The following is a 20,998-nucleotide window of genomic DNA, read 5'->3' on the forward strand; positions in this document are numbered from 1 at the left end:
CGGCCGTCGGTAACAAACCAGATGTCATTTTAGTCACAGAAGTGGAGAGAAAGCCGGTAAAACGTGGGTCAGGTAAACAATACGACATTGCCATGACAACATATTGTCACGTGTATTGTTTTGCCTCGTGCTGATGGACCACTTGTTTACATAGAGGCTTGTTTATGCCGTTACGTGCAGTGGCTGTCGTCCGTCTGCTGTCTGCCCAATTTCATGTGAATGCAGCATGAAAAATACGATTGAGTTGCTTGCGATATACAACCGCAACGCTAGATGGTATGAGTAATGAGTAGTTCCTACACAATGTACCTTTAAGCTTGTCATGCTGTTTTCATACATATTTGTATGCCACAATAACATAAAAGCTTCTGACTAATGTTATTCAAACCAAAGGAAAATAAAACATGCTATGAAAAAAAAGAAAAGAAAAGATTATTTACCATAGTGTCATTAATTGAGTTGATGTCAATGTTGTCAGAGTGAAATACAGTAAAAAACTACAAAAGTTACACGTAAAAAAACAAATAGTCAGACTCTTTCCTCACTACATCTACAGCTTTCCTCAAAGATGATGTCTGTGTTGTGCCCAAACTTGAGAAACTTCCTCCACCAAACAGTGTCAGAGAGTCATGATGTCTCTTTGTCTGTATTTTGTGGTTTAGTGAGACTTTTCCTCCATTGTATTATGATAAAGCAATCTCAGTTTGTGATTTAAACGGAGAGAGAGAAGAGAGAGAGACTATTGGGGAAGTCGACAGTGCAGTGACATTAATTTTGTCTCTTTTGATCACACAAATCAATGCGACTGACAGTTTTTATTGTAGCTACATTTCTTCCTAATTGCAGTTTTAGATTGATCATCCATCACCTCGGTGAATGTCTTTCATTCATTAGCTGTTGTTGTTGTTCCAGATGGCTGAACACTGACACCAGCGGTCCCCAAAAACGATCCAATTGTTCGGTTTGAACTGGCTGTCGATCATCTTTCCTTCCTTCCTTCCTCTGATTCCTCCATGAGCAGACACGGCAGCTGGTGACTCTGTTCACAGCAGAGGAGCTGCTGCTGCTGCAATAGAGAGGAAGTCAGGTGTAAAGAAGAATCTTCTAAATTGCCGTTTTGTGTCCATTCTTAATTAATTTTTAATAATTTTCATTTCATTTCCGTGGATCTCGGCTCCAGGCTGTCTCTGTTAACAATGAGATCGAGCTCCCTCTGCGGAATAAAGGCCCGGTGACACAGACCAACACACTTTTCATCTGCATGGGAGCCAGAAAGCGCTGCTCTGTGCTACAGTCATTTGACTCTGTCAGAGGCAACGTGTTGTTAAAACCAGGTCTTTAGAGAAGCTTTCACGGGTTCTGCGTGTCAGCGGAGAGCTGCAGCGCTGCAGCACAGGGCTGAAGAATAATAAGAGCAAAACAGTCATAAATCAATGCTCTCAGCACAGTCACAGGTAATCAGCTGGGGGTCTGCGGTGATGGAAACCACTGGGATGGAGTCACTAGAAATAGACAGAGGGAGCTGCTTTATTCAGGACAGAGACCAACAGCAGAGGAAACTAGAGCTCCAAGAGTCATTAGCATCGGAGAACAAGTATCACAGAGAGTCTGCAACTTTGCTGTAAATGATCCACTGCTGGAGGTCACAGCTCGGAGTGGAGGCAGAGCCGCGTAATGCGGTGTCATATTTAGACGTTCGGATCAATACACATCTTCTCTGAGCTGTATCCTGATACTTGATGGATGGGTCGGTGCCGCACTTTGAGACTTTCTTCTTGTTATAGTAACTGACAGGAGTCTGGGTCATCGCGATGCAAAAAAAAGGAAGAATCTCTGTGACTTTGTTAACACGCTGACCTTCCCAACAGCAAATTTAATAATTCACTATGATGAAAAAAAAAAAAATGCAGTGTGAATGTATTATACCTTCACTCTGAAGCCTCCCCCTCTGGCAGGTGGAGACAAGCAGCTGTTCTATAGCAAGGAGAAACACATCTGTAGTGTCCACGCCCTGCGACAGTGGAGTCAGTGATGAGGAATGATGGGCTTTGATGAAAAAACCACAACTTTAAAAGATCAGTGTTGACCTCAAGTAGCTGTAGTTAGACAAGCCGCAGTTGTGTTCAAGGACCGTCTGTCAAACCCAATCCAGATTGACTCCTCACAATCTCAAAAGTTCCCACATCTTCTCCTCATAGCCCCCAAAATCACACCGACACCAGCCTGAGACGCCACTGACATCCAGAGGTTTACTGGAGGACAGAAGCACTGTGGGCTGCGAATTAATTATGAATCAAGACTCTCAGAGGTCAGGAGCTTTGAACTTTGTGTTCAGCAGAAGACACGAGTGGACTGCACTCTGTAACATGAATCAGAATTTTCTCTCTAATGAGGAAATGTAATGAGGAGGACGTGTGTTTTAAAGTGGTGATTTCTCTGATTGCAGAAGTATGAAAGGCGGAGACGGGGTGAAATTATAGGCTGAAGTCACACATACACACACACACATGCAGCGTGCGAGCAGAAATCATTTACATTTCATCCACCTGCCCAGTGGCTTGCTGCTGTAGTTGGACTCCAACATGAAACAGATTTGACTTGTCTCTGGGAATCAGCGTCTCACTTCTCCAGCCTCCATCTCCAACTATATTTTCCATCAGATTGTTTTGATGGGATTCCATCTCACCTTTGCTTTGTTTCTCTTGCTGCTGCCGTGTTATAATGAAAACAGTTTTCTCCTCCTCTGAGCCTAAAATACAAATGAGTGGTGTGATGGAAAACAGGTGGAGAATGTAAATAAACTCTGCAAACACGGTCCACCTGTGCCACAACTCGAGGTCTCGTGGGTGGAAGCCTCACAGATGGAAACAAAACTGACAATGTGAATAATGCAGAAAAAACACACACACACACACATATAATGACAGAGAACCTAACTCCAAGCAGCAGTGGCTTTGCACTGTGTGAGGGCAAAGATCCAAAAAACCCAAAGTTAAACCCACAGCGTGCAGGGATATTATGGAAACACCTGATGGATAAACATGTGCCCTTTTGTATCTGTCAAGTAGTTTGTACTTTCTGTAGCTTGAGTGAAAAGTTGCTCTTCTGTTGATGCTCTCACTGGATATTCAAAAAAGAAAAAAGAAATAAAAAGAAATAAAGCAGCAGCTCTGGCCGCTCTGAGAGAACTACATGTAATAAATCTGCTGTCAGGATTTCTCGGCTAAAACACCACACTTGTATGCACACAGATAACTGGCTTCCTCCAATGAGACCAACTAGACCGTCTTCACTTTGCACTCTGACATATATTGGTACACTACTGTACATATGGGACCAAGCAGCCCCTATAGTTACACTAGAAGCACTGTATACTCTGAAGACTTTCCTTTTTTTTAAATGTTTAATTAGATGTCAGAGGGAGAGAGAAATATTCTTAACTTTTGCACATTTTTTCATATGAACTGTGTCATCTTCACCCTTTGTCCTCAATTTATGTTGTTATTCATTATACGGATAGCTACTTGAGACCGGTTTGTGTTGTTTCCTCCATGAATCACACATCATATAATAATATAATGTGGGAAAAAGTTGTTTCACTGCAAAACCGTGAAAAAGAAGAGGGACAAAGTGGCATCTCAGCAAATGCTTTTGTCTTGCTTATTGCTTCCCTCTCTTATTCTCCTCCTCCTCCTCCTCCTCTTCACTGCTTTATACTGAGAGGCAGAGAAAAAGAGTCCGAGTCCGGATGAGACAAATCGTGGCTGTGGTGCTGAATGAAATGTGTTGGACTTTTTCAGATGAGTCCTGCTGTCAGAGCTGAGGCGTGAGGACTGCTTTGGTAGAGACAAACACACACACACACACACACACACACACACCAGAGAGAGAGAGAGGGAGAGAGACTCACACAGTCTCTTCTCTGTGGATAACAGCGCCGCTAGGGGTCGCTGATGTCTGCGTGAACGCATCCAGCCCAGAACAAGTAGCGACAGAGTCTCTCCACAGCTCTTGTGTTCACCAGCACCGTGCAGACTGGGATTTCTTCTCCTTCTTCCTCCGGCTCGGCTCCATCCATCTGCAGGCAGCGCTTTGCTTTTCTCTGCTGGAAATTAACCCGGAGACGGAGTTTCGTCGGGAAGAGAGCGCGGGGAGCTTTTGCACCTGGGTTAAAGGACACCATGCATTACTTCTGGATACACACCGTGTGGATCCCCGGCGTCGCTTTGCTCTTTGGATTTCAAGGCAAGGGATCGTTTCCTATCCTTTTATTTTTATTTTTTATTTCATGTGCTGGCGTTTTTTCTTTTCTTTTTCTAGTAAATACCGGAGTTGAGAGGGGTAAATTGCAGCTGCTGTGGATGTTTATTGTGCATCTTGTTGTTGAGTCGAGTTGTAAAGGTATGTGAAGTGAAGTGACGTCCCTCTTTCTGGATTCACCTGGCAGGACAGAGCCGCGCGCTGGTTCCTGTTCCAGCAGAGAGCAGCTCTGTTTGCTGCCACTGAAGTTACTCATGTGTGCGTGTGTGTGTATGCGTGCGTGTATGTGTGCGTGCTGAGCTGGCAGCAGTGTGCATGTACAGTAAGCAGCGTGTGACACAGAGCAGAGCAGCCGCAGAGTGTGATGGTGGTTCAGCTTGGAGCAGAGAGGAGTAGTAGAGTAGAGCAGGAACATGTGGAGGCTGTTGGACTGTCAGCTGCTCTGGTGCAGTTATTTCAGCATGAAGTGTGTGTGTGTGTGTGTGTGTGTGTGTGTGTGTGTGTGTGTGTGTGTGTGTGTGTGTGTGTGTGTGTGTGTGTTTCACAGTATCACATGCAGAGATGGACAGAGTACTCAACCCCAGTTCTTGAGTAAGAGTACAAATACTACTGGTCAAAATTTACTCAAGTAAAAGTAGCTCAGTCGACATGTTACTCGAGTAAGAGTAAAAAAGTACTTGCTTTTAAAGGTACTTAAGTATCCGAAAGTACATGCTTTTAAATTAACTTTAAGTAAAAGTAAGAGTAAGAGTAAATTTCTTATTTTTCACATCATGAATTACTATAATTTTTTCTAAATGAATTTAAGGAGTTTTAACTCTTGTTTCTGAGAATTAACTCTTTGAAACCAGCTGCACTGATGTGCTGCTTTTAGGGGTTAGGGTTTCCTTCTTTGACAAACACAGCTTGTGTCCAATAGGATTTCAGGAAAAAAAAAAAGAGCAGACCTGAAAGTAACGAGTACTTTTCAGCCTTCCTAGAAATGAACTCGAGGAAAAGTAAAAATATTTGTCTTGGAAATGTTTTCAAGTAAGAGTAATAAGTACCAAAGAAATCTAATACTCAAGTAAAGTACAAATCCTCTGGATATGTACTTAAGTACAGTACTCAAGTAAATTTACTCTGTTACTGTCCACCACTGATCACATGTCTTGTGCCAAAAAGTTGTCAACCACTTGAGTTCACTCTAATTCACTTGAAATATCTTCAGATCTTCACACACGTCTCTTCTGTCTTTAACCTTGGTGTTTGCATTGTAAGCTTGGATCAATCAGTCATGACCTATTGGATTCTCTTTGGCACTGTCCTTATGCAGGTGATGAGTGTTGGATTAGTGTGTGTGTGGATGACAGAGGGCGTGTGTGATGATGATACAGGTGAAAGAAGCTGTTGTGTGGTGGGAAACTTAGGAGTTGTCAGCAGCAGTGAAAGAAAGAAAGAAAGAAAGGGAGGGATGGATGGAGGAGGAGGAGAGAGAGGGGATCGGTTTCCTCGTCTTCCCTCTTGTTTATTTTAGTAATTAAGTGTCAGCGGTAAGTAATGATGCTCTCCACACTGTATAAGTGCATCAGCTCTGAGAGGAAGTGTGAACGTTTGGTAATGGTGCGCTGACAGAGGCGACGCGGTGATGGATCGGCCGCTCGCTGTGGATTCAGGAGAGAGAGAAGCAGCTGAAGTGAGGAAAACACACAGCTGGGTCGTCATGCAGGGTCACCGATGGAAACGCAGAGGGTGAATCTGACAAAGTTGTGTGACACACGTTTACACAAAGATGACACTTTTCTCTGAACACACAGACTTCATGATCTGCAGTGTGCCATCTCTGCTTTTACTTTACCTTAGTAACCCGATGGAAAGTTGTGAAGTAGTAGTTTCTTCTTCAGATCCTGTGATTGTTGGCTGGCTCCACCTTTGTACCTTACATGACCTGATGCAGATGTCTTGGTGCTGGACACCTACGTAGGGACAACTTCACAGGTCTGTGGTGGAGAGTTGGAGCTGTGGTGGTGGAGGATCTACAGCATTTCAGACAGGGCTGGTTAAGAAGTTGTGAGGAGAATAGGAGAATCTAGGGATGGGTGCCTTTCACACTTGAACCGATACGGTACCATCTGGTTACTATGCCGGTATGCATGCAACCAGTTTTTGGCACTTTTTTTGTATGGTAAATTGAAGCCCCTGTACAGACTTTTCATTTAGTGTTGATTTTGGCGGCCCCTGTGGACGAAAGCGGTGGTGTTTTGCCGGAATGAAAACTGCATTTCCCACTGTCGTGAAGATGTTTGTCTGGCTGGCGCGTGTAGATTTGTTTTGGAAATGTCGGAAAGAAGACAAGACTTGATTTGAAAACTTTTTTTTAAATTTTTTTTTTACTGTAGCAGTTATCTGCAGTGTGCGTCGTAATGTATCTATTCGTATCGTTTGGTCAGTGGTCCGACCCGACCATGCCTTCCAGAGGTATAGAATTAGACTACTTAGAAATAGCGTATCTTCACACTGATGGGCTCATTTGCTGTTGTAGGTAACAGAGACACATCAGCAGAAACCAGAGACTTTGCGTATCCAGTTAAAAGCTCCGTACTGGGGCTTTAACAATTATTTAGTTTAGTAATTAAATATTTGTTCTTCTGGTTCAGTGTAAACAAGCAAACCCGGTATAAAGAGGGATCTTCCTTTTTTCCTTTTTCTTTATTTAAAAGGGACAATACACATTAATGAACATCCGTACGTGTGTACAAATGTAAATGCGTCAGAGTTAGCAGCTTGTTAATTTGCATCCGCAGTCCCTTGGCAGGTAATAAACACAGACAGAGAAATACACAAGAATTATACAGTGATTCACAATCATATACACATTCATACCTATACATAAAGTGCGTGTGATCTATAAAGTGTCTGGTATAAAGTGCCAGCTTCTAAAGTGCAAGTGCAAGATTAAATAGATAAAGTGCAAGTTCTGTTCACAAACAGAGTTTTCAATAAGCCTGAAAATAAAAACCCAACCTGTGTGTTCATGTCAGACACTCACACAAGACACAAGGGTGTGTTCAGTTACCGAAATGTGGTACTGTTTGGTTTTATGTGAGTCAATACTTGGGATTACTATAGGAATTTTGTCGGTAACAATACAAGTACTACATTCTGTACTCACCCCCAGGAGAATCCCTTGAAAAATCCCCAATCACTTCTTTTATTTCACAACAGCTGTAAAAACTGACTCCTCTGTATCTCACTTTGTGTTTTGGGATTTTTTTTTTTTCTTTTCGTTACAAAATGATGATAGAAAACTGTTAGGCTGGTTACACACTAGACCATTTTCAAATCTTCACAATTTAAAAAATGTGGGAAATCACAGACATGAGGACAGTTTCATCTGATTGCCCACACTACACTAGATGATCAGAGGCGCTGTTTGTGAACAGGCAAGGCAGGCAACTGCTTGGGGCCCCGAGCCATTAGGGGGCCCCCGAGGGTCGGGGCTCGAGGGCAGTTTTATCGACAGAAATATCTCAAAATGCGCTACCCGCAGTGACCGCACCCCCCTCCCCGTATTGTCGTATAGCGTCGATTTGCAATTACATCTCAGTGGGAAACCCCCCTAACGGGGCCCCATGTCATTCCGCCGGACTTGATCCCAGCTAACGTCAACCTGTATGATGCACCTTATCACTGGGAGTTTCTAATGAAGCCGAGGGAAAAAGAAGAGTCCACCTGGGAGCAAGACGAGAAGAAAAAAGAGGCGGAAGTAAAAAAAGAATGCAAGACAGTGGTGGTAAGGGACCGTTCGTTATTTATGGAATGGGCCACCGGAGGAAAATGGGGGGGGGTCATGTCATAATATTCTTTGTTGAGGGGTGGGTCCACTAAAAAAAAAAGGTCAGTGAGGGGGGGTCATTCAACATTTTATCTGGAGGACACTGCAATGCCCGCAGAAAACAAAAACAAAACAAAAACGGGACATTTCAAAGCTGCAAGCACTGATGACAATGAGAGCAACGGCCCCCGAATCACAACGTTATTTTATGTTGCCCTGATCTGCCCTGTGTTGGTTTCGAACCCGGGTCTCCCGCACCGCAGGCGACGATGCTAACCGCTTCGCCAAGAACTCAATAAGGGTTCTGCCCGCGGCTTAGCACGTCTTTTATCGCTGAGTGAGTTTAACTTCAGTACCGTACAGAGGCTACGCTGCCTGCCTGCCTCATTGCGTAACTCTACATAGTCTGAGCAGCACGTCCCGTTCACGTTGCTTTTGTGAATTGTAAACAAACAGACGCCCCCTCGGTTTTCGCGTCCAGCAGTTTAGCGGCTAATTCAACTGCAGTGATGGATAACTGTACAACTTCATGAACTACATTTGAGGAATAAACAGCAGCTTTTACCTGACGGGAGACCGACGCCTGAGCTACGGTAGCTAACAGTTAGCTGGTTTTATCTACTTTCTCTCTCTTTCCCTCTCTTTCTTACACACACACACACACACACACACACACACACACACACACACACACACACACACACACACACAGTTGTCTGTCATATCTGTCGTAAACCTTGTAATAATACGTTGTTGTTGAGTACGGTTCACATTATTGTTGCTTCGGTTTGAGTGTGGATTAATTGTTAATGGTTTGTTGTGTAATGTGAGCTGGTCCAAAATCGCGATTCTGTTATTGATGAGTTGGGTTTTAGCTGATAAATGGCATGGATTGATGAGAAGGTGTTGCACACATGGTTGTCAAAATGAAATAATGTAGTGTCACGCGCTACGTGATGCGATGTCACGTGTCGATGGCTGGGGGGGGGGGGGGGGTCTTGTATCTTTTGATAAGGCTTAATGCAGGGTCATGTTAAAATTTACTGACTCCGACAGGGGGGTCATGTAAAAAAAAAAAAAAGTCCTGTGAATCCCTCCGGTGGCACTGATGATAAATAACGAACAGTCCCTAAGTGGAGCAGAGTGTAACGTGAACAGTAAATAACTGTTGAACAAATGCTAATAGTCTAACTGGGAGACACTTGAATAGCAGCTAATGTTAGCTTCAGACCAGCGGTGACCAGGCTACTTCACGTTTACAGTCAGTCAGTCAGTGGGACTGCACCTGACTGAGGGACTCGGTGCGGGCGGTTCTGGTGCTCCACTCGGTTACGGTCGTTAAGTGACAAAAAAAAAAAAAAAAAAAAGCAAGTTAACTTAACGTGGTCTCCTTGGCAGCAAGTAACAACACTATTAACTTGCTAGGTAGCAGGGTGACATAGTAAAGTTATGTTACAGTATTGAAGTGAGTAGCCTATTATTATAATAATAATATGAAAGTGTAAAAGTTAACAAGCTATTGGTGCTATGAAAGCTATGCCCAAGGAAAACATTTAAAAATCACTCTCTTATCTCTCCTCAGGATTATTATTTGATTTTCTGACAGCAGCAAAACAAAGGGACAAAGTGCCCCCTCCCAGTGCTGACAGTGAAAACTGTAAGTGTATATTGTCATAAAGAATCTTTAGAGGGCATGGTATATTATCAATTAAAGTAAAACTGTCTTTTGTTTTTTTGTCATATAGCCTATCAGTTGAACGTCCACCTCCAGTGAGACAGCAATACCTGCCCATCATGAAGACAACATGTCACCTGCTTACACCATAACTGGACATTTTGAATAAAAAAAGTTTAAATTTCATACATTTTTTGTTGGTGTTCGATTATTTATAAAATGACGGTGATAAACACTGGTTGGAGGGCCCCCTGGGGATTTTTGCTTAGGGCCCCAGCAGACTCTAAAATCGCCTCTGTAGATGATTGAGCCAGACCCCAAGACCACACACACCTGTCATTTGCGGTGACAATTTCGGAGTGACAATTCCTCAGACACAAGATCTCACAGAAACTTATGAGTTCCAATTTGACTGTAGGAAAATGAAAAGAAAAAAAGAAAGAAACTACAGTATATACCCGGCATTAGTGGTGACAGTTTGGTCTAACTGTCTATTTGTTTTATCAAACGGCCCATTTACATCATGACTGTTGTGGATAAATCAGACACTCTGTTTTAGCCGTGAGATTATAAACACACAGATCTCTGTTTGCTGATGAGCGCTTTCTTTGTTCGGTCTTTAAAAACACGCTGTTGTGCTGTAGCTGTGGTGCTAAAACGCTGAAAGAACATCCAACTTTGTGGGAGATGTCGAGTCAGCTGCTGACTTGTTTTACTGGAAGAAGCTCCCACATTTTCCTTTTGATGGTGGCGTCCATGTTTGACAGTTTGCTTCCGAGGGAAGGTTTTCCTCACAGCAAAGTGAAAGCTGTTCAGCAACTGCCATGTCACCACAGTACCTACACAGACATGGCCGTCAGTTGACAGGAATAGGTTGGTATGAGAATTTTTATTTTTTATTTTTTAATTAAAAGCTCAGGGACGCCATCAATTGAACAGAGCTGAATTCCATGTGCTGACTAAACTCCCTCGGCTGCTTTTTGTGTATTTTTTTCCTCACTCAGTACAAAATAAGAGTCTTTTATTCTCATCTGCTGGAAAAAGTGAGTTGTTGGGGAGATAGGGAACACGATACAGTTGAATAAACCATCTATAGTTTAGATTCCCATCACTACTCCCCACACTTAATCTTTTGTGTGCGAGTTGTGAAAAGTCTTTTCACCTCCTCTAAGTTTCCTCTCATTAGTTCACACATACCCCTCCCTCTGCATCTCACACTGCTCCTCTCACTCTTTTGCTAAGCGAAACTCCAGACTTATCTCTTTTTTTCCCTTTTTCTTGAATCACTTTACTTTCTTTACCTCGCTTTCTTTTTTTTTAATCTACTGCGCTGGACCCGTGCGGCCCAAACTGCCTGCTCATGACAAATCTTTAAGCTGTGGCTGAACCATTGTTTCCTGTGAGGGGAGTGCTGATGCTCATCCCTCTGCAGAGCTGCTTTAAAGGGATAGTTCACCTAAAATTGAAATTTGAGTTGAGTTGAGTTACAGGGGGTCTCAGCGTAGCAGTGCATGTCAATATAACGGTTGCAAATGGATACCAACTGTCTTCGTAACAAAAAGACACACCAAAAAACATCCAAATACCTGCATGCTGATCGTATGTAATGTCCGTCTTGTATTGAAGCCCCAAAATGCGAATTTGGCCCTAAAAAATTAAATAAGTCTATATTTCAAGCTTGTTTATAGCGGAGGCTCCTCTTCCCGGTTCGTCAAATGTGGACGAACCAGGGTCTGTCCTCTTCCCAGTTCGTCCAAATTTGATGAACCGGGAAGAGGAGCTTCGAGAAGCTTCGAGAAGCTTCAGCTATACAAAACAAGCTTGAAATATAGACTTTTAGCATTTTGGGGCTTCAATACAAGACGGACATTACATACGAGCAGCATGGAGGTATTTGGATGTTTTTTGGTCTGTCTTTTTGTTACGAAGAAAAGTGGTATCCATTTGTAACTGTTATATGGACATGCAGTGCTTCGCCGTGACCCCCTGTAACTTAGAGAAGCCACGGGGGACTCTGAAACTTCTCCCAGCCCTTAGTCGACATGAGGGTGAGTAGATAATGAGTGAAATTTCAATTTTGGGTGAACTATCCCTTTAAACTTGTTGTCTGCTCAGACCGGAGTTGCTCTGAATATTGACCGACCGTGCCGCTGGCTTTTCAAACCGCAGCCAGTGGAGAGCATAGAGAGATACAAAATGGGCTGACCATACACAGTCTGTGGGAAACACTGATTTGGCATTGATTGTGAATATCTACCTTCTTTTTAATAAAGTTCATGATAAGCTCTGAAGCTTCTTTTTCATCTCACATGTTGATCACTGCTCCACCTTCTCTGTCCCTCTATCAGGAATAGCTGCTAAAGTCTCAGCCATGGTTTACCATTAGAATCCAAATTAGAAATACTTTACTGATACCCAGGGAATTTTTTTTTTGTTATAGAGCTCCCAATAGTTAAATGAAAATATGAAATGTCATGTGCACAAGAGTTAGGAAAAACACCATCACATTCATTTTCCTCACTAAGTTGAGCAAGAAAATGAAAAGTAAACTTTCCTTGTGAAAAGTCTAAAACATTTAGTGTCTCCATGAACTGTAAACTAGTGGTGGATGAAATGATAAATGCACTCGATGTATTTCGGCTTCTTCCATGTGGGATGTAAACGACTACATCAAGAACATTAAATTGCAGTGTTTGGCTTTTCTTGCTCTCTCCTGTCGGCCTCTCACAGACAACACACTCCTACGCCCATCCACAAAACTCTTGTGTGTGTGTGTGTGGTGACGTAGGTGGAGTGTCTGTGTTTTTGTATCTGGGGTGAAGGGTTAGTACAGTAATTGAAGAAAGGGTAGAAAGATTGGTTCAGACAGGGACCGGCTCTGGCTTAAGGTTAAATATGTTTTCTTCTTCTTGATGAAGCACGTTTGTGCTGCTTTGGGTTCTGTCTTTTTTTGAAGGTCGTTTTTAACACGGTTGTGATTTTCCTTTCTGTTTGCAGAGTTGCAATAGAAAACCATTAGAAGTCACAATGTTGCAGGGACAGAATGAATACAATGTATGATTTTTGAAGTGGTTAAATCAAACATTTAAAGGGACAACGAGGAGTTTCTCCGTCGGCAGAACGAAAAGTTCCGTGACAATAAAAAAGTCTCATATTAATGTGGATGAATCTACGCTACCCACACTTGTTAATGGGCCCATTTTCGATAAATATATCGTTTTGTCTCTATCGTTATTTTGTTATTATTAGTGGTGGTGGAAATGCTGGTCGAGGCGACCAGCGTTTCTTTACTTTCGGTTTTGCAGCGAGTCATGAGAATAACGCCGCCGAATCGCCATTTATGGTCGGAACTACGACGGTATCTGATCGTCTTCGAACCTCTGACTTTAATTCTTGATGAATGAAAACATGAGTCCGTCTTGCGCGTGTGAAAACATTTCGCTTTTCCAAAACTCCTCGTTGTCCCTTTAAGTGCTTTAGGCTTTTCAAATATCAAGATATATATCATGTATCATGATACAGAATAAAAATAGGGGTATATTATTTATAGTCCTATGTCAAATTGTATCACGCATTCATGATTTCTGTAAATTCACCTTTAATCCTTAGATAAATACACTCCTTCATTTCTCAAATGGAAATCTTTCTGATATTTTTTCTGCGCTATTTTTAAAGTAAAAATAAACATTCTCAGGTTTTAATGAGATTAAATGACGCTTGAAAACACTTCACTTCTTAAACAATGTTGATGAAGAGGTGCATGATGTCTTTTCCGATTGTTCATGAGATTGGCAGCGTTGGTGCGCACTCCAAGGACTCCATGTTTATTTTTGTCTGTTTTATTTCTTTGTCAAGTTTCCGCAGCTTCCTCCCCTGGCTGCAAGTTTAAACACATCATTTGCTGTCAAAGTTTTGCTTCAGCGATTGTAATGCTTCAGCGATTTCAGCCTTGGCGAGGTGGAAATCCCCAACAATATAAACATGTAAAATAAGACTGTGTTAGTCAGGGTAAATAAAATCATCCATCATCTGTGCTTAAGAGGCTGTTTTCAAACACACACGTACAGTGTACGCTTATTCAGGTGTGGCAGTGAAGAATGAGACATCTGAGGGAACGTTTAGGCTTTGATGAATGTAATCATGTGTCTTTCCTGAAAGCCTCCATTTGTGCGTGGAGCAGCTATTATGACGCATTCCTCTGTGAAAGTGAATGTTTGAGTTGATTGTATGATGGAGATGCACATAGTCGTTCAAAACAATTTGAGCGTAATAATGAGATATTTTATTTAGCGTGTCTCCTGACTCCCACAAATTGCATAATTACAGGGCTGAGCCAGCTCATTAGGTGTTTTGTTTTCTTATTATTTAACACTAGAACCGCCAACATTCCATGTACTCCTAGAACCGCCAAGAGGTCATTTTGACCTCCATTCATTCTAATGCAAAAATGGTAAATGGACTGCATTTATATAGACCATTTCTATGTTTATAAACATTGATGACGTATGTTGTGGGCGGGGCTTCACTGGTGGCAGAACGTGACAGCTGATCTGGTGTCAACAGTGGAAAGCCGACATCAAGATGTGATATCTATCTATACATTATATAGACAGCCAGACACACAGCTCAAAACACTTTATAGTAATGCTTCACATTCATATACACATACTTTACAAAAAATAACAATAGTCGTTGCTAGGCAACCAATATAGGCGACTCTTTATTTTTCTATTTTTCGAACAGTGTGTGTATAAACATTTTCAAAATTGTTAAAAATTTCTGAAATCATGTCCATTTCTCATGAGAGCAAGGGACTGTCATTGTTATGTTCAATGTTTATGAGTAATGTTCATTTGTTATCTGACACCTGTTATTTGACACCTGTTTTAACTGTTTGACAACTTTCTAATATCTGAACTCGTGTTGTGTTGTGGGATGAGGTCAAAATAACTAACTAACTAAATAACTAACTATCTAACTAACTAACTGACAAACTGAGTGACTAAATGGACATTCTTTAGCCCAGATTGCAATGATTGGAAAATCAGTTTTATACATTTTTATATACACACACTGCTCGAAAAATAGAAAAATAAAGAGTTGTCTATATTGGTTGCCTAGCAACGACTATTGTTATTTTTTGTAAAGTATGTGTGTGTATATGAATGTGAAGCATTACTATAAAGTGTTTTGAGCTGTGTGTCTGGCTTGTTATATAATATATATGGCTATATAAATGCAGTCCATATACCATTTTTGCATTAGAATGAATGGAGGTCAAAATGACCTCTTGGCGGTTCTAGGTAAAATCACTCTTTTTTTCGTTCTCTTTTATACTAGAATCGCGAAAACGCATAAGATGATGTATATAGAAAACACTTTTATAAGTCATCGACTGGGAGACATAGGGTTTTTACGCAAACAGAGTTACATGCATTTTAAGAAGCGAGGGAGGTCAAAATGACCTCACGGCGGTTCTAGTGTTAAAGGTGAACCTAACTGGAGACAGTTCACTGAGTCCGGGGGTCACACGCATCAGCTGACGGACAGACAGGAAGTAAGATGCAGACAGTTGATGCCAGGCCGCCGCTTGGTTTGATTTTTATTATTCTGACATCTTGATACCAAGGTTGCTCGAAGTTATTTTAGTTGTGCTCTTCATCCTGTGGTGTTTGTCCGCCCTGGTTCGTATTAAAGCTCTTTAAGAAGCAGCGACAGCAGCTGAAAGGCTCGTGCTGCCTGAGGTTTGTTTGGTGAAAGGATTTCACCCACTCTAGAGACATAAACATTGTCTGACTCGGGTTGAACAATGTCAATATGAAATTGACACAATAATCCTTACTGGTGTTGCTGCAGTGCATTTAACTTTACTTACTGACTGGCTGAGGAGGAATACATGGATCATTTAAGACTCAGCTTACCAGAACAGCTGGAGTGTGTTTACATCTGGATGTGCTGAGGTTTTTATTGACACCTGCTTGTCAGTGCCCATCTGTACTCATTGATACTCCTTTGTAGTACTTTAAATATAAGATGAGCAATTATCCTGTTAAGTTATTGATCAGATTTTGTGACATGTCATTTCATGTTTGGATTTTAAAGGGATACGCAAACATTTTTTTTTTCCGTGTCTTGCCTCACTCCCGAGTCCATGACAAGCAGACAGACACCATCCTTTCGACTGTGCGTGCAGTAACAAGGGAGATAGAGCCCGTATCACTCGTAATTATCTCAGCTCAAACGCTGGAAGTGTATAGGTAGTGTTAGCCTGCCTCCTACCCAAGCCGAAATCAGCAGTCAGAAGCTGATTTCATTTTTTTTTCTAAACTCTGTAAATATATCACTTTATCAACATTTCAAACATTTTTAGGCGAGAAAGTAGCCGTTTAGATCAGCAGTGTGTCGTTAATTTGTCTAAATACCAGCTGTATCGGACGATTTCAGTGCTACTCAAGCTAGCCGTTGTGACCAACGCACTTCCAGTTACTTTCACAAAATACAACAACCGTTGCCCTCTACATACAGAAAACCATGACGATAGAATTTGTGCTAACCTACCCTCGATGTAGCTAGCTTGAACCAAAATAAACCATCTTTGCTTGAACCCTCCGTTTTGACCGATCTCGTCCCGTTACCGGCATTTGACCGCTCAAGATGCCTTACAGGAGAGTTTTGTCAGCTCTGAGACGAAGATCGGCCCGCCGCGGTTTCCGTTTAGAGTTGCTGAAGAGTTTATCTGATGACTTTAGGTGGAGGCAGGCTAACACTACCTACATATACACTTCCAGCATTTGAGCTAAGCTAATTACGGGCGATGGGGGGCGACCGCCATTCCGAAGGACCGCCATTCCGAAGGACCGCCATTCCGACGGTCTGCCAGTCCGAAAATTCCCGAAGGTCCGTCATTTCGAACTTCCCGAGGGGCCGCCGTTCCGAATGTGTTTTATTTTGAAAATTGACCGGATTCTCTCGTGGTTTGACTTCCTGCCCGGCTTGACACGACGCGCCGCGGGGACAGCGCCCGACCGGCCCCTCCCCCTCCGCCTCCAAAGTTTCACCCAGGTGCGAGTCTGATGCATTACATCCATGGTCTGATGCAGCCGCGGCACTCCTGCTGAAAATAAATGTCCTTGCTCTGTGATTTGGTTAGGTTTAGGCAATGTAGAAAGGAGTTGGTTAAGTTTAGTAAAAAGGTTAGGTAGAGGCCAATAAAATCGCAGTTAATATGTATCTCCCCCGGGAGTCGAACCCTGATCCACCGCGTCAAAAGCAGATGCTCTGACCACTACGCCACCACCGCAATTAGGCTTATTTACTCCGTGCCGTACACCATTCAAGATTTTTTCAGGTTCGTAATGGCACCCTTTCTTTCAGGTTCGTAATGGCACCCTTTTCCCATAAATAATTAAGGGTCGGCATTCCGACAAATTAAAGTAAACGTTCGGAGTGGCGGCCCTTCGGAATGGCACCCTGGAACCACGGGCGATACGGGCTCTCCCTTGTTACTGCACGCACAGTCATGTCTATCTGCTGGTCATGGACTCGGGAGTGAGGCATGACACATAAAAAAAAAAAAAAATGTTGGCGTATCCCTTTAAATATAAGATGAGCATACTAAAGGATATCCTGCTCAGTTAGGCTATTGATCAAATTTCGTGACATGTCATTTCATTTTTGGATTTTAAGTGTGTTTCCCTCACAGGAAACAGAAGCCATAATAACTGAGGCAGCAGACTGTGCTGCAGTGGATGAATCGTGCTTCAGTCTGTACATGACAGTTAGACTGAGAGCAAGAGTGACGAGCTCCCTTCACATGTGATGTGTTCTCAGGTGTTTCTAACAACCACCTGCTGCCTGGAACAGACTCATGAAATGCTCCAGCAAAGAATAAATTTGCTGCTGCAGGAAAGTACAGTCAGTGTATCTATTGACATTATAACATCATCATGGTCTTTGTCAGCAAACAGTGGAGAGCTCAAAGTGTGAACCTCCCCGTAACAGTGAGCCAATAAATGACTGGATGTTTGTTTCTGTATTTAAGAGTCAATAAAAATCAGAGGTGAGGTTGTATTATAGGATTACAGGATTAAACCTATTTGCTTGGCTTAAGTGTTCACCCATTAAATACATTCACACATTCAGTTTCTATTAATCCTTCATTCAAACAGGTAATCCTGTTGAGGAAAACACCCTGATGCTCTGTCACGTTGGTGGGTTCCCAAATCAAAACTCTTTCTTTCTTTCTTTCTTTCTTTCTTTCTTTCTTTCGAGTGCGGGGCTTTGACAAGTAGAATTAAACTTCCGACAGGAGATGAAACAGCTCAGGAGTTGTCGTGGGAGAAATTGACAGAGCGGGGCGTCAATCCTCAAACATGGAAATTAAAAGAAAAATAAATAGATTAACCAAAAAAAAAAATCTGAAATCTCAACACGATTATACTTGGCGATTTGCTTGTCTGCCTCTGCTCTGTAAGTGATCCCACTGTATAAACTGTGAATCTGTCAGAACAGCTCTGCAGTGTCTCTCAAGGTCAGTTAACAGTTAAATCCTGGTGTCAGAATATTTAAATCTTTAATTAAGGTGTCCACACTGTGCCAGCTGTGTGAAATGATACAGAGTAAGTGGAGCTAATTTACTGAAACCTGCAGGGTGCCTCTGCGTGTTGTTTTCATTTATTTATCTTTTTTTTAAACATTAATTTTGATCCTAGTTGTGCACACCTTCGGTTTTTACTGCCCAGCAGCAGCTCAGCATACGCAATTATATATTATATATTTTTTCTTGGACATCTGGTAAGGTCACGATTCTTACATTAACATGGACGACCAGGTTGGGTCAGGATTGATTTAAAGGTAATTGCAGGTAAGGGGTTGGTTCCACTGCTGAGCTTTACAGCATGTGAGTCAGCAAAGCCAGAAAAGTGCAGGAATCCAGACAGAAGATGGACAAATTCCTTTGCTTCTAAGCAAATTAAAACTATGACAAACATTTGAGTTATTTATTTAGCCCTACACATAGGAAGCACTCCGAGGAACTATGCAAGATTTGCACCTTAAAGGCACATTGTGTAGGAATTCCTCCCATCTAGCGCTGCGGTTGTATATCACAAGCAACTCAATCCTATTTTTCATGCTGCATTCACATGAAATTGGGCAGACGGCAGACGGACGACAGCCGCTGCACGTAACGGCATAAACAAGCCTCTATGTAAACAAGTGGTCCGTCAGCATGAGGCAAAACAATACACGTGACAATATGTTGTCATGGCGATGTCGTATTGTTTACCTGACCCACGTTTTACCGGCTTTCTCTCGACTTCTGTGACTAAAATGACATCTGGTTTGTTACCGACGGCCGTCTACCCGACTGCAGGTGAATGCAGCATCAGTGTAACGCTCCATTCCTCCTCACTGCGTTACCGCGGTGACTTTTCACAGACGCCACCTCGACCTGAGCCGACAGCTACGGTGTCTCCAATGAGTTTCCGTGGTTTCCTACCATTATGCTACCACTGAACGTAAAAACATGGCGACACCACATGGCAGCCAGCACCGAGCTTACCCGCTCCATGTAGATATGAACGATATGAACGGCTCATTCAGAGCTGAAAGGAACACTTCAGTTTGTTGATGGGGGGGATTACTGGTTAATGAAAAACAGACTTTTGAACCAAATAATCGATTTTCGTGAATAGATAACAGGAGAAGTTACACAATGTCCCTTTAAACAGCTTCAGAATAATTGTGATGGTGAGAATGGAGTGAAAGTATGCACTATAGGGAGAGCTAGAGAATAAAAAGGCACCAAAACAGCAAAAAATCAACCGGCTTATGTCACAGAGAATATTTTTCACACATGATCTCATTTTCAAAAACCACTTAAGAGTTAACTTTGCTATATTATACATGAAAACAAACATGTGTTAAAGCAGTGATTTGCATACACCGTGTGCAGGAATGTGTTCATAAGCTGCACACACTCTCACTTTGATGCCTGATGTGACATAAACAAACAGAACACAGTGATGAAGTGGTTTGTCCCCCCTTTATTCAAACACTGAAATTTGAATCTGTGAATGCATTGAATCAGTTGCATGCTGGGCAACCCCAGGCAACTGTGCAATCGCACAATAAGAATTTGGCCTCATACGAATACTGATTATAGTTTACTGTTAAAAATAATTTTAATCAGGATCGACAAATCAATCATCAATATTCAAAGAACTTGTGTTGTGAACGCTGTCCCACGTTTGAAGAACAGGGCCATGGACATGAAACAGTCACGATGGTGAACAAGTCTGTGTGGAAAATTGCTACAAATTCATGTGGACAGTCTGTGCTCTCTGTGGTGAAGCCAAATGCAGTGATTAAGTTGAGGAGCAACGCTGCCAGTTTGCCTCTGCAGATGTGCCAGATTTGATCTTGTTTGGAGTCGGCTGCCGGCCGGATACGTGACGGGCAGACAGAGATGTTCCCTCAGCTCGCTCTGATTCTCGACGGCCAGAGTCGGAGCGGAGTTATAGACTCACACATTTGATGGGTTCTCTCTGGAGAACAGAGTCAGGTCTCAACCAATATATCAACAGAACTACCACAGACAGTGTAGAACTTTCCAGCAGCCGTTGCTGTTAATTCATTGTCATGCGTGATACGTGTTAAGTGCACTCCCAGACCGCGTGCGTAGGAGCATGCGCAGTGTGCCACAAGGCACAGTCCTTTTTTTTTCTACCTCATTTGTGAGTTATTGTCAGGACCGGTACGCCTTGTCGGTGAGTAATGTTCAATGCAACTGTGAACTAGAAATCATTTAATATGAATACCTGTATAATGTTTACAGTACATTTTGTGTTTGTGTTTACATTTTAGGTTTACAACCTAGTCAACATACTAGTCGAAACAGTCGAAACTAGTCTACTAGTCGAGAAGCTAACCCACGGTGTAAAGTTAACTGTAGCAGGCAGGCTAACCATCGGATACTGTGTGTGAAATAAATAAAAGAAGAAAGAAAAGAGACTCGAGTTGTTTCCGCCGTACTGTCCTGGCTATACCCTTCCAGAGGGGAGTTTACTAGAGAAGAGATAGCTCGGTAAAAATCTGGACAGTTGTAAACCGCCGTCGGAGCCGTGCAACGGAGTACACAGCGCCGAGCGGAGGACGGTCATCGTTGAGAACCAGCGCCGGGACCGGAGACCCGGAGCCGGGTGAGCACGCGACCGCAAACAACGCCGCTACAACGGACGAGCCGGAGC

At 42.5% G+C, this 20,998-nt stretch overlaps 1 protein-coding gene across 2 annotated transcripts in view; it reads left to right on the plus strand.

The window, feature by feature from the left end:
* Positions 1–20,998, plus strand: part of lsamp (limbic system associated membrane protein) — a 710,303-nt gene that overhangs the window by 209,005 nt on the left and 480,300 nt on the right. The window contains exon 1 of one of the 2 annotated variants that reach the window (XM_085794879.1): positions 4,028–4,245. The exons of the other annotated variant lie outside the window; for it this stretch is intronic. Coding sequence (XP_085651005.1) covers positions 4,182–4,245 — 64 coding nt within the window. The 5' untranslated portion in view covers positions 4,028–4,181. Of the gene's footprint in view, positions 1–4,027; positions 4,246–20,998 lie in introns of those variants that run through there. 2 annotated transcript variants of the gene reach the window in all.

Source organism: Trachurus japonicus, chromosome 13, assembly GCF_045865225.1.
Source record: "Trachurus japonicus isolate A0001 chromosome 13, Traja_1.0".
In the NCBI taxonomy this organism is placed as follows: domain Eukaryota; kingdom Metazoa; phylum Chordata; class Actinopteri; order Carangiformes; family Carangidae; genus Trachurus; species Trachurus japonicus.